Below are 15,234 nucleotides of genomic sequence, written 5' to 3'. Positions count from 1 at the left end.
GTGTGCTTAGCTGAGAAAAAGCTCCTCCTCCCTTGAAGACTCTTGGGATGGATGACATCATTTTGGCCTAGGCCATAAACCAGGAAGTAACTTAAGAAACATAAAAAAAAAAGTGTGAAACAAGTAAATATAATCTACCTTCCTAAATAAAGCATACATAAGGATTACAAATAGTCATTGTTGATTGGGGGAGATGCACAGTACTGTATATTTGATTGGATGCTACTGTTGTAGAATCTATATGATCACCATGGTTAAATTGTATTTCTTGCCCTTTTTTAGAAGTGAAAGATCCACCACCTGGCATGGAAACCTGTCCATACTGTGGGAAGGCCTTCAAAAGGCTGAAGTCCCATTTACCGCACTGTAAGATGATCGGTGCCAAAAACAACCTAAGCGCAATAGAGCAGGCAAAGAAAAGTCCAAAAACAGGGATGAAGAAAGGGCTACTGGTGGAAGCCAAAAAGCAATACTTAAAAAATGAAAGGGATGACACCATGGAAATGACTAAAAAGACACAGCCTAATAAAAAGAAACACAAACATCTGGAATCCTCCTCTAGTAGGACCCCAAAAAGCATGCTTGAAGAGGAGGAAAAGGAGCCTTCGAAGAAAGACATGCAAAATAGTCTTTTAGAGCAAGCAAATGGCAATAGCCAACTAATTGATAAAAAAGAGAACAGATCTGATCATTGTCCCGTAGAGGGCCCCACCACTCTGACCAGTTTGCAAGGCCCGGAGGTGGCTACTGCATTGGTACCAACAGACCCCCTTCATGTAGCAGTCACACCATCTCAAACATCAGCTCTTCAAGCCTTGCCAGTAGGCTCCGAATTCTTGAAGGCCTCAGAGGACAACTGGACTTGGCCAGACCGCAAGGGAGATTTTAGAGGTGCCATAAAGAAAACAAGAAGCGCTGATGTCAAGTCAACTTTACATGAAGACGTTTCCAAGAAAGCTTTTTTGGTGGAAGCCAAAGAACAATATTTCAAAAATGAAAGAGATGACACCATCTTGACTTTACCAAACCACAAGGAAGATTTTAGTGGTTCCATAGAGAAAACGGGAAGCCTTGGCATCAAGTCACATTTATGTGATAAAGTTTCCAGGAAAGCTTTATTGGTGGAAGCCAAAGAGCAAAACCTAAAAAAGAACATTTTACAGAACCCAGGGGTGGCTACTTCATTGGTGCCAACAGACCCGCTTCATGAAACAGTCAAACCATCTCAAACATCAGCTCTTCAAGTCTTGCCAGTAGGCTCCGAATTCTTGAAGGCCTCAGAGGACAACTGGACTTGGCCAGACCGCAAGGGAGATTTTAGAGGTGCCATAAAAAAAACAAGAAGCGCTGATGTCAAGTCAACTTTTTATGAAGACGTTTCCAAGAAAGCTTTTTTGGTGGAAGCCAAAGAACAATATTTCAAAAATGAAAGAGATGACACCATCTTGACTTTACCAAACCACAAGGAAGATTTTAGTGGTTCCATAGAGAAAACGGGAAGCCTTGGCATCAAGTCCCCTTTATGTGATAAAGTTTCCAGGAAAGCTTTATTGGTGGAAGCCAAAGAGCAAAACCTAAAAAAGAAAATTTTACAGAACCCAAGGGTGGCTACTTCATTGGTGCCAACAGACCCGCTTCATGAAACAGTCAAACCATCTCAAACATCAGCTCTTCAAGCAATGCCAGGAGGCTCCGAATTCCTGAAGGCCTCAGAGGACAATGGGACTTTGCCAAACCACAAGGGAAGTTTTAGAGGTGCCATAGACAAAACAGGAAACATTGGCATTAATTTACCTTTATACGAGGAAGTTTCCAAAGTCATGAAGGACAGAATGCAAAGAGAAGATCATTGTAGCTTTGGAAATGGTTTTGAAGGTTCTTTTAATGAGAAACATTTCCAGAAACCTGAGCTACTTTCTGAGCCAAGTTCTTCTTTTCTGCCGTCCTCCATGGTTTCCTCCTCTCACAGACCTCACAGCGAGTTTCCAAGGCACGGCGATCTTCTACAATTACCGGATGTGTCTCGCCAATTGCAGACTCATGAATCTGATGCATTGAAGAGTATTGAGAAGACTTTAGAGGGTCAACTAGACCTGATCCCTACTATCGGGACCAAGGCTTCATGGCTGGTCAGAGATGAGTTATCAAGAAATTGCTCTTTGGGACTGCAGTGGATTCCAGAACTGCACTCCAATTATATCCAACTGAAAATTGTTCCTGAGCAAATAGATTTAAGGAGTTCCAATGGGAGAAGGGGCAAATCCGTAGCTCCGGGACCTTTGGACCCAGGTAATTTATTATTATATTTATATAGCAGCAACAGCTTGTGTAGCCCTTTACAGTACAACTCAACTCAACAGTACATTTACTATACAACTTAAGACAAAACGGTTAGGAGGGCCCTGCTCGTGGAAGCTTGCAACCTAAAAGGGAATGGCGAGTAATACCATTGGTAATAACTGTGTTGGGATGAGTTGATGGAGAAAGTAAAAGTTCAGTTGTTAGGTGGAATAGGCTTCATGTATTTTTTGAGCTTCAGGCGACAAAACAGCTCATATGTGAACGGGAGCCATTGAAATGAATGGGATTTTGCTTGTTGGGCGTTTTGAGACTTCAGAGATGAGTGTTTTACGAGCTGAAAAACGCTCAGGTGTGAACGAGGCGTTGAAGTGAGAACTTTGTTGTTTTACAGCAGCCCTGTAACGTGAGTGACTAAAATTAATTTTCTTTATTTAGAGTCATTTATGCCTGCACAGCGTCAGCCCATTCCGGAGGTCCCGCTGACGTCACGGCGGCTGATGGAGGTGAGAATCGGCGAGCTGCCTTCCTGGCTGGCGCTCCAGAAATTATCCTTGAAGACCGTTCCTGAATTAGGGCTGAGAGGTGAGAAAACACACACGCCCCAAATTCAAGAGAACCGCCCGATAAGACTCAAAAAAATATATTCTAATCTATGTTTAGAAAAAGTTCCAAATAGAACTTAAGGCTTTAAAGTGTTACTAAACCCAGGAGCCTGCATTCACTATATCTGGTCTCCCCAGGAGCCTGCATTCACTATATCTGATCTCCCCAGGACTCTGCATTCACTATATCTGATCTCCCCAGGAGTCTGCATTCACCATATCTGGTCTCCCCAGGAGCCTGCATTCACTATATCTGGTCTCACCAGGAGCCTGCATTCACTATATCTGCTCTCCCCAGGAGCCTGCAGTCACTATATCTGATCTCCCCAGGAGCCTGCATTCATTATATCTGGTCTCCCCAGGAGCCTGCATTCACTATATCTGCTCGCCCCAGGAGCCTGCAGTCACTATATCTGGTCTCCCCAGGAGCCTGCATTCACTATATCTGCTCTCCCCAGGAGCCTGCATTCACTATATCTTGTCTCCCCAGGAGAATGCATTCACTATATCTGGTCTCCCCAGGAGAATGCATTCACTATATCTGGTCTCCCCAGGAGCCTGCAGTCACTATATCTGGTTTCCCCAGGAGCCTGCATTCACTATATCTGGTCTCCCCAGGAGCCTGCATTCACTATATCTGGTCTCCCCAGGAGCCTGCATTCACTATATCTTGTCTCCCCAGGAGAATGCATTCACTATATCTGGTCTCCCCAGGAGAATGCATTCACTATATCTGGTCTCCCCAGGAGCCTGCATTCACTATATCTGGTCTCCCCAGGAGCCTGCATTCACTATATCTGGTCTCCCCAGGAGCCTGCATTCACTATATCTAATCTCCCCAGGAGCCTGCATTCACTATATCTTGTCTCCCCAGGAGAATGCATTCACTATATCTGGTCTCCCCAGGAGAATGCATTCACTATATCTGCTCTCCCCAGGAGCCTGCATTCACTATATCTTGTCTCCCCAGGAGAATGCATTCACTATATCTGGTCTCCCCAGGAGAATGCATTCACTATATCTGGTCTCCCCAGGAGCCTGCAGTCACTATATCTGGTTTCCTCAGGAGCCTGCATTCACTATATCTGGTCTCCCCAGGAGCCTGCATTCACTATATCTGCTCTCCCCAGGAGCCTGCATTCACTATATCTTGTCTCCCCAGTAGAATGCATTCACTATATCTGGTCTCCCCAGGAGAATGCATTCACTATATCTGGTCTCCCCAGGAGCCTGCATTCACTATATCTGGTCTCCCCAGGAGCCTGCATTCACTATATCTGGTCTCCCCAGGAGCCTGCATTCACTATATCTTGTCTCCCCAGGAGAATGCATTCACTATATCTGCTCTCCCCAGGAGCCTGCATTCACTATATCTTGTCTCCCCAGGAGAATGCATTCACTATATCTGGTCTCCCCAGGAGAATGCATTCACTATATCTGGTCTCCCCAGGAGCCTGCATTCACTATATCTGGTCTCCCCAGGAGCCTGCATTCACTATATCTGGTCTCCCCAGGAGCCTGCATTCACTATATCTTGTCTCCCCAGGAGAATGCATTCACTATATCTGCTCTCCCCAGGAGCCTGCATTCACTATATCTTGTCTCCCCAGGAGAATGCATTCACTATATCTGGTCTCCCCAGGAGAATGCATTCACTATATCTGGTCTCCCCAGGAGCCTGCATTCACTATATCTGGTCTCCCCAGGAGCCTGCATTCACTATATCTTGTCTCCCCAGGAGAATGCATTCACTATATCTGGTCTCCCCAGGAGAATGCATTCACTATATCTGGTCTCCCCAGGAGCCTGCATTCACTATATCTGGTCTCCCCAGGAGCCTGCATTCACTATATCTGGTCTCCCCAGGAGCCTGCATTCACTATATCTTGTCTCCCCAGGAGAATGCATTCACTATATCTGCTCTCCCCAGGAGCCTGCATTCACTATATCTTGTCTCCCCAGGAGAATGCATTCACTATATCTGGTCTCCCCAGGAGAATGCATTCACTATATTTGCTCTCCCACAGTACACAGAACATGGAAATGCAATTATTTTAGTAAATATAAACTGCTAAATACCTTTTCTCATCAGCAGTATATAGCAGTCTTGTGACTTCTATCAGTGTCTGGTTAAAGCTTGTAGGAGGAGTTTTAGTTCAACTCTGACTGTCCTATGAGGATGCAGGACCCCTGACACTCTGTCTGGATAGTGCTGATTGGCACTGTGCTGATCTCCTGCACCCTCCCAAGAAAAAAAAAAAAAATACTCTCTACCAATACACACCAAACTGAGGATGTGCAGAGTGCCCTCAAGGCTGTGTTCTATCAGGAGATGAATTGGGGACAGTGGAAGAAGGGGAGGATCGGAGAAGACAGGATCAAACAGCCTTTTTACACAATGCAGAGGATTAACCCCTTAGGTTTTACAGTGAGTATAACAAACATGCTTTACTGCATATACAGACTGATTTTACTGTTGTGGGTTTAGTAACACTTTAAGTCATTTACTACTTATTTAATGACACGTGCATTTAAAGCAATATTTAACCCAAAACCAGAAATGTAATAAATTGCAGCTTACCGATCATTAGATGTGGCGACTGCATTCGTTTATTTTTTTAAGCGCCCCCCCCCCCCCCCCGTTTTCACCTGGTGATCTGGGCAGTAACACACCACCTGTAATAGAACGCCCCCCACACTCTGGATGAAGGATCACAGGGGGCAACTTTGGACAACAGTATTGTCAGTCTGGGGGGGGGGGGGAGAAGTGTTAGATGGACTGGATCAGATTTGGATACACTAACAAATTGAAGCCAAACTCCAGCTCACACTTTATAACCAGTTACAGTAACAGTTTTGTTCCTTTGGGGATGAAGGTTTTTCATCAATAAATAAAAGCTGATCATTGTAAGCACCCCTGTCAGCAGTAAATAGTTTGTCTCAACACTAACTGCTACATCTTCTGGACAGCTTGTTCTGTTAAAAAACAATGACTTACTGGCAGGATCAGCAGGTGAAAATGAAGGAAAGTAAGGCTAAAAAAGAAAACAAATGCAGCCTTCACATCTAAGAATTGGTAAGTTGCAATATAAGGAATCTTTGTTTCTTGAGGTTAAAGTAGAGCTATAGGCAAATTTGTTTTTTACATTTTGGATAGAGCAAGGGAGGGTTATAACCCCTGTCAGATTTTTTTTTCGTCACCTGTGTCCTACTGAGGAGATTTCCTTTCACTTCCTGTCCCATAGCAGGAAGTAAAAGGAAATCCCTGCAAATTAACCGCTTAATGACCGACGGCGTAGTTATACTGCGGCAGGCAGCCGCTCCTGCATGAACCGCCGTAGGTATACGTCGGTCGCGCACCTGCAGCTAGGGGGCGCGCTCCTGTCCCCACTCGTCAGCGGGGAAGCCGATGGACAGGGCATGTGGCTGCGATTGCTGCCGGCCACCCGTGATGGCTCCCCGCTGAGAGAGAAGAGCGGTCGGCTGTTGTAAACTCAGCTGACCGTCCTTCTCCCTGGAATGATCATAGGATCACAGGTCTCTCTGATCAATTCACAAGCCACGCCCCCCCCACAGTTAGAAACACGCCCCTAGGTACACATTTAACCCATTGATTACCCACAGTGTTAACCCCTTCCCTGCCAGTGTCATTATTACAGTAACAGTGCATATTTTTAGCACTGATTACTGTAATAACGTCACTGGTCCCTCCAAAAGTGTCAAAAATGTCAGTTAGGGGTCCGATCTGTCCGCCGCAATGTCGCAGATCGCCGTCATTACTTGTAAAAAAAAAAACAATAAAAATGACATAAATCTTTCCAGTAGTTAGTGGATGCGATAACTTTTGCGCAAACCAATCAAAATACGCTTATTGCGATTTTTTTTTTTTACCAAATATATGTAGCAGAAAACAAATTGGCCTAAAATGTTAAAAAATTTAGATTTTTACATTTTTTTGGGGGGGGAATGTTATATAGCAGAATATGAAAAATATTGTTTTTTTTTTTTTTTTTTTCAGAATTGTCGCTCTTTTTTTGTTTATAGCGCAAAAAATAAAAATCGCACAGGTGAAATACCACCAAAAGAAAGCTCTATTTGTGGGAAAAAAAGGACATTTTTTTAGGCAATTTTATTTGGGTACAGCGTCGCACGACTGCGCAATTGTCAGTTAAAGTAACGCAGTGCCGTATCGCAAAATAAGGCCTGGTCATTAAGGGGGAAAATCCTTCCGGTCCAGAAGTCGTTAAGCGAATTCCTTGGGGACCCCCAGATCACCAGAACTGGTGTCCCCATTGGAAGATTTCCCTGCTATTACATTTCTGGAGACAACCCAAAATTTGGGATTTTCTTTTACTTTCACTTTCAATGATAATGGTAAACAGGACAAATAGAGAGGGAGAATCTCCATAACGGCAATAAAAACTGACGGGGGGTCTAATCCCTCCCCACTCTATCCAAAACTAAAAAAAAGCTTTGCCTTTAGTTATCCTTAATACCGCTTTAATCACCTGCAGTTGGGTTTTAGGTATTCTCTGAATTTTCCAGTAATAAAAGCGGAGTAACACTTTAATGTTTATTGTCTCTGGCAGCGTGGACTCGATACAACAACAAATACATCAATGTGAGGAAAGGAGGGATAGGAGGGCTGGCAATGCTGCTCGGCGGATACTGCGTCCTGAGCTACGCCTGGAACTATCACCACATACGTAAGAACGCACTTTATTCCGAAAAATACATTGTAGAGGCAGCTGGGACGAAGCTATCCACATCAATGCGTTGGCTTCACGCCACTGAAATCAGCCAATCACAGACCATTAAATCTGACCTTCCCTTCAGTCTTGCACAGTTGTATCGGCTCCTCTCCTGGATGGAAATGGCTTACTCCGATTTCACCACAACAGCTTCTCACAATGTGCATTAGGAGGTGCAGCAAGTCAATCATTTCCTGGCTGGAGGACATCCAGCATCATCGAGGCAGTGGGGCATACGTCCTACCACTGACATCAATGATGGGGCACTATTCCTCCCACTGACACCAATGATGGGGCACTATTCCTCCCACTGATACCAATGATGGAGCACTATTCCTCCCACTGACACCAATGATGGGCACTATTCCTCCCACTGATACCAATAATGGCCACTATTCCTCCCACTGATACCAATGATGGGGCACTTATTCCTCCCATTGACACCAATGATGGGGCACTATTCCTCCCACTGATACCAATGATGGGCACTATTCCTCCCACTGATACCAATGATGGGGCACTTATTCCTCCCACTGACACCAATGATGGGGCACTTATTCCTCCCACTGACACCAATGATGGGGCACTATTCCTTCCACTGACACCAATGATGGAGCACTATTTCTTCCACTGACACCAGTGCTGGAGCTTTATTCCTTCCACTAATGCCAATGATGGGGCACTATTGCTCCCACTGACACCAATGATGGGGCACTATTCCTCCCACTGACACCAATGATGGGGCACTTATTCCTTCCACTGACACCAATAATGGTGCACTATTCCTTCACTGACATCAATAATGGTGCACTATTTCCCCCACTGACACCAATGATGAGGCACTGTTCCTCCCACTGACACCAATGATTGGGCACTATTCCTCCCTCTAACACCAATGATGGGGCACTATTCCTCCCACTGACACCAATGATGGGGCACTATTCCTCCCACCGACACTAATGATGGGGCACTATTCCTCCCTCTAACACCAATGATGGGGCACTATTCCCCCCTCTAACACCAATGATGGGGCACTATTCCCCCCTCTAACACCAATGATGGGGCACTATTCCTCCCACTGACACCAATGATGGGGCACTATTCCTCCCACTGATACCAATGATGGGGCACTATTCCTCCCACTGACACCAATGATGGGGCACTATTCCTCCCACTGATACCAATGATGGGGCACTATTCCTCCCACTGACACCAATGATGGGGCACTATTCCTCCCACCGACACTAATGATGGGGCACTATTCCTCCCTCTAACACCAATGATGGGGCACTATTCCCCGTTCGGCCCCACTCCCTCTCTCTTCTGATTTGGCAACTGACTTTGATTGACAGCCGCGGGAGCCAATTGCGCCGCCGCTGTATCTCAGCCAATCAGGAGGGATAATCCCGGACGGCCAAGGAACTCATGGACATCGCTAGACAGAGAGGGGGCACAGGTAAGTATTAGGGGGTGCTGGGGAGGCTGCTACACACAAAAGGCTTTTTATCTTAATGCATTAAGATAAAAAACCTTCCTGACTTTACAACTCCTTTACGTGTTTAGTGCTTTCAGTTGGTATAAAGTTTCTCTGTGCGCAGTGATAGGTTCATCAACATAAAGTACATCTGGTTTAGATAAATATAATATATATAATCAATGCTTCCAGTTATATAAAGTGCTCTCTGTGTTACATAATAAATCAATAAACATTTATATGTGATATAGTGCAATAAAATAACGAGCGATATCCAAATTTCCTGCATCCAGTAGATACAACCTTAATGTGGATATAGTGATATTTAGAAGTGTGGAATAGTCCCGAAATTTGATTACATTTTAAAGAAATTGATGGAAGTCCCAAGAAACTTGGTAATCTTCAGTATGTGCAAAAACATTCAAGTGGTGATTTTTTTCTTCTCTATAACATCGTGTCTCCCATTGGGTTCAATACTCCTGGTTTTCACTGCATGTTCTAATCTATTGTGAGGGTGGCAGCTCACCTCAAAGATAGATCTGTACTCTCCTATAGATCAAACACGCTTGTTAGCACGTCTCTCCTCCGTGCTGGTATCGCTGAAGCTCTGCCCGTGTGTGTCCTCCCAGGCTGCTCCTCTCTGATTTGCTCCCACGTTAAATCATACAGTATCTCACAAAAGTATATATAGAATACTAAAATCTAGAAGAAATGACACTTTGCTACAATGTAAGGGCTCTTTCACACGGTCCACATCCTTAGGCGGATCCGTGTTGCTCAGCGGGGATCGATCCGCCGATCCCCGCTGAGCCGGCGGATGACAGCTCCGTCTCCGCTTGCAGTGCGGAGAGGGAGGTGTCACAGTCCCCACTGCTCTCTATGGGGGATCAGATGAGAGCGGACCGCCTGTCCGCTCTCATCCGATCCGATTCCTGGACGGATGGAAAATTAGGGTTTCCATCCGTCTGGATTTCACGGACAGGATCGGATGCGGATGGCAGCGGGTGTCAGCGGAGGTGTCTCCGCTGACATCCACTGCCCCATAGAGCTGCATGGAGGATCCGATCAGATCCGCCTAAAAAACTGACAGGCGGATCTGATCGGATCGCCCGTGTGAAAGAGCCCTAAAGTAGTGAGTGTACAGCTTGTATAACAGTGTAAATTTGCTGTCCCCTTAAAATAACTCAACACACAGCCATTAATGTCTAAACCGCTGGCAACAAAAGTGAGAACACCTCTAAGTGGCAATGTCCAAATTGGGCCCAAAGTGTCAATATTTTGTATGGCCACCATTATTTTCCAGCACTGCCTTAACCCTCTTGGGCATGGAGCTCACCAGAGCTTCACAGGTTGCCACTGGAGTCCTCTTCCACTCCTCCATGACGACATCACAGAGGTGGTGGATGTTAGAGACCTTGCGCTCCTCCAACTTCCATTTGAGGATGCCCCACAGATGCTCAATAGGGTTTAGGTCTGGAGACATGCTTGGCCAGTCCATCACCCTCACCCCCAGCTTCTTTAGCAAGGCAGTGGTGGTCTTGGAGGTGTGTTTGGGGTCGTTATGTTGGAATACTGCCCTGCGGCCCAGTCTCTGAAGGGAGGGGATCATGCTCTGCTCCAGTATATCACAGTACATGTTGGCATTCATTGTTCCCTCAATGAACTGTAGCTCCCCAGTGCCGGCAGCACTCAAGCATCCCCAGACCATGACACTCCCATCACCATGCTTGACTGTAGGGAGGACACACTTGTCTTTGTACTCCTCACCTGGTTGCCGCCACACACGCTTGACACCATCTAAACCAAATAAGTTTATCTTGGTTTCATCAGATTACAGGATGTGGTTCCAGTAATCCATGTCCTTAGTCTGCTTCTCTTCAGCAAACTGTTTGCAGGCTTTCTTGTGCATCAACTTTTGAAGAGGCTTCCTTCTGGGACGACAGCCATGCAGACCAATTTGATGCAGTGTGCGGCGTATGGTCTGAGCACTGACAGGCTGATCCCCCACCCCTTCAACCTCTGCAGCAATGCTGGCAGCACTCATACGTCTATTTTCTTAAAGACAACCTCTGGATATGAAGCTGAGCACGTGCACTCAATCCCTTTGGTCGACTATAGCGAGGCCTGTTCTGAGTGCAATCTGTCCTGTTAAACCGCTGTATGGTCTTGGCCACCATGCTACAGATCAGTTTCAGGGTCTTGGTAACCTTCTTATAGTGTACCCATCTTTATGTAGAGCAACAATTCCTTTTTTTCAGATTTTTATAGAGCTCTTTGCCATGAGGTGCCATGTTGAACTTCCAGTGACCAGGATGAGAGAGTGAGAGGGATAACACCAAATTTAACACACCTGCTCCCCATTCACACCTGAGACCTTGTAACACTAACAAGTCACATGACATTGGGAGGGAAAATGGCTATATGGGCCTAATTTGGACATTTTCACATAGGGGTGTACTCACTTTGTTTGCCAGCAGTTTAGACATTAATGGCTGTGTGTTGTTATTTTGAGCGGACAGCAAATTTACACTGTTATACAAGCTGTACACTCACTACTTTACATTGTAGCAAAGCGTCATTTCTTCAGTGTTGTCACATGAAAAGATAGAATAAAATATTTACAAAAATGTGAGGGGTGTACTCACTTTTGTGAGATACTGTATATGTATAAAGGAATCTCTTACAGTGTAAAATCGTCATATATTTTATTTAAAAAAAAAAAACACAAAGTAACTCTCACAGTTAAGTTAGGAATGATCCACTCAATCTAGTGACTGTATAGACTGCAAAAACTCCCAGCCTGGCTGGGACACAGGTTTGGCATCACCCATTTCCTGCTGACGCGTTGCGTCACAACACACATGACTTCATCAGGGGGACCCCTGAGTTGTTAACCCCCTCCCCCTTCCCAAGGCCGGATATAGTCACGTGTGTTGTGACACAACGCGTCGGGAGGATCTGGGTAATGTCAACCCTGTGTCTTGACTGGACCAGGAGTTTTTGCAGTGTATACAGTCACTAGATCAAGCGAATCATTCCTAACTTAAATGTGAGTGTTACTTTTTGTTTTTTTTTAACAAAATATGTGATGGTTTTACACTGACAGATTCCTTTATACATACTGTATGACTTAACGTGGGAGCAAATCAGAGAGGAGCAGCCTGGGAGGACACACACGGGCAGAGCTTCAGCGATACCAGCACGGGGGAGAGACGTGCTAACAAGCGTGTTTGATCTATAGGAGAGTACAGATCTATCTTTGAGGTGAGCTGCCACCCTCACAATAGATTAGAACATGCAGTGAAAACCAGGAGTATTGAACCCAATGGGAGACACGATGTTATAGAGGAGAAGAGAAAATCACCAATTAAATGTTTTTGCACATACTGAAGATCACTAAGTTTCTTCCATCTATTTCTTTAAAATGTAATCAATTTCCGGGACTATTCCGCACTTTTAAATATCACTATATCCACATTAAGGTTGTATCTACTGGATGCATGTAATTTGGATATCGCTCGTTTTTTTATTGCACTATATCACATATCTATGTTTATTGATGAATTTGGAGGCACTTTATGAATTTATTATGTAACACGGAGAGCACTTTATTTAACTGGAAGCATTGATTATATGTATATATTGAATTTATCTAAACCAGATGCACTTTATGTTGATGAACCTATCACTGCACACGGGGAACACTTTATATCAACTGAAAGCACTAACCACCTTAAGTGGTTGTAAAGTCAGAAGGTTTTTTTTTTTTATCTTAATGCATTCTATGTATTAAGATAAAAATCCTTCTGTGTGCAGCAGCCCCCCTATACTACTTAGCTGAGCCCATCTCGATCCAGTAATGGCTGTCAATCAAAGTCAGTGAGCCAATCAGGAGAGAGGCAGGATGGGGCCGGGTCGTGGCTCTGTGTGTGAATGGGCACACAAAGCTGCGGCTCCGCTCAGGTGCCCCCATAGCAAGCTGCTTGCTGTGGGGGCACTCAACAGGAGGGAGGGGCCAAGAGACCTGAAGAGGAGGATCTGGACTGCTCTGTGCAAAACCACTGCACTGCACAGAGCAGGTAAGTATAACATGTTTATTTTTAACAAAACAAAAAAAAAAAAAAAACGAGACTTTAGTATTACTTTAGGATTGACATAAATTTAGATTTTGGGGTATTATTAGACTTATATGTTTGTATTACTCTTTTTTTTTTATTTAGACACATAGATTTGGTCTCACTTCAGTTGCCACCTTTAGCTAAGCGCCACATCATTCAATAATATCATATCATCCTAAAGCTGTACAGTAGGGTTGAGTTTCGGGCTCTGTGCAGGACACTGGAGTTCCTCCACATCAAACTAGTCAAACTATCTTGAAGAGTTAGGAGAAACTCAAGTAACTTAGTATTGAGCCCTGACCTCAGTCCTACTAGGTGGGTTTGGAATGGATTCAACTTACTTCTCTTGTTTACTTGCCAATTTGTGAGGTCAGGTAATGACGTTGGATGAGAAGACTTGGCTTCCCATCCGGTATTCAATGCATCCTAAAGGTGTTCAATAGGGTTGAGGTGAGGGCTCTGTGCAGGACACCCGAGTCCTTCCACCCGTTACACCTATATGAGCTTGTTGGACATCCCATTCCAAAACCATGGCCATTGTGATCTTGTTACCCCCCCCCCCAGGCCATTAATAAGGAATCCCCCCTTTTGTGGCCATCACATCCTCCACTCTTCAGGAAGGGCTTTCCCCTTAATTTTGGAGGGTGTCTTTTGGAATTTCTTCCCCATTTGTGAGGTCAGATAGTTGGATAAGAAGACCTAGCTAACACGTCTGGCCTCACATTGGGCACCAAAAAAAAGAAAGACCTGGCTCTCAGTTAGGATTCCATATCTTCCCAAGGGTGTTCAGTAGGGTTGAGTTCAGGGTTTTGTGCAGGACACTCAAGTTCATCCACAACAAACTGGTCAAACTATCTTGATAAGTTCAGAGAAACTCAAGTGACCTAGTACAGAGCCCTGGCCTCAGCTGTACTGTGCAGGATTGCAATGCATTGAACTTACTTTTCTTGCCCACTTGCCGATAGAGTGTTTGTGAGGTCAGGTACTGATGTTGGATGAGAAGACTTTGCTTTCCATCAGGTCTTCAATCCATCCCAAAGGTATTCAGTATGGTTGAGGGCAGGTCTCTGTGCAGGACACTAGAGTTCCCCCACCCATTACACCTATATGTTTGTGTTGGACATCCCATTCCGAAACCATGGGCATTACACCCCCCCCCCCCCGCCCCCATTAATATGGAGCTTCCCCCTTTGTGGCTTTCACATCCTCCACTCTTTTGGAAAGGCTTTCCACAAGATTTTGGAAGGTGTCTGTCTAGGAACTTTTGCCCATTTGTGAGGTCAGGTATTAATGTTGGATGAGAAGACCTGGCCTCATGTTGGGCACCAAAACAAAAAAGACCTGGCCTTCAGTCAATGTTTCATATCATCCCAAAGATGTTGAGTAGGGTTGAGGTCAGGGCTCTGTGCAGGACAATCAAGTTCCTCCACACCAAACTGGTCACACCATGTCTTTATGGAGCTGGCTTTGTACGCAGGGGCACAGTCACCAAAAGGGTCTTCACCAAACTGTTACCACAAGGTTGAAAGAGTACAGTTGTCTACAATGTCTTTGTATGAAGGAGAATCACCAGGACCCTTCAATGGGAACCCCTGCCCTCCATCATTTGGAGGGGGGGTCATATACATTTGGTTATATAGTAGGTGTAATGGTTTATTTATATCTTCGCTGAAATTCTTTTGAACTTTTTCCTTTCTCAGGACAGGATCGCTGGAGAAAATACCACTAAGACATTTCATCCAGTGGGCAAGGTTTAAACACTCCGTATTGTCACCAGCAACCCAAAAACCACTGCAAGGCTTGCCCTGTGTGGTCTGAGCTCCTTCTGGAGGTCCCATTGACAGCCCAGTTGTGACAGCTGTTGAGCCCCATTCCTGGCGGGCGCTCTAGAGACTTTCCTTTATTGAAACCTGATTTTTCATTGGTTGTACCTCAGGTGCCTTTTTCAGTATTTCCACAATATTAATAGTTTTGCTGATTGCTGTTTC

The 15,234-nt window shown here is 45.0% G+C and overlaps 1 protein-coding gene across 1 annotated transcript; it reads left to right on the top strand.

Annotated features, from left to right (window-relative positions):
- The first annotated feature begins 288 nt into the window (after positions 1 to 288).
- Positions 289 to 15,234, top strand: MTNAP1 (mitochondrial nucleoid associated protein 1). Its single transcript, XM_082271802.1, has 4 exons — positions 289 to 2,289; positions 2,737 to 2,883; positions 7,493 to 7,609; positions 14,947 to 15,234. The coding sequence occupies exons 1-4, from the start codon at positions 306 to 308 to the stop codon at positions 14,973 to 14,975; spliced, it is 2,277 nt and encodes a 758-aa protein (XP_082127928.1). The 5' UTR covers positions 289 to 305; the 3' UTR covers positions 14,976 to 15,234.

The sequence above is a fragment of the Pelophylax lessonae genome (genome assembly GCF_965119305.1).
Source record: "Pelophylax lessonae genome assembly, chromosome: 11".
NCBI lineage: Eukaryota > Metazoa > Chordata > Amphibia > Anura > Ranidae > Pelophylax > Pelophylax lessonae.
The sequence above is the reverse complement of the archived record's forward strand: the minus strand, read 5'-3'. Positions and strand labels throughout refer to the sequence as shown.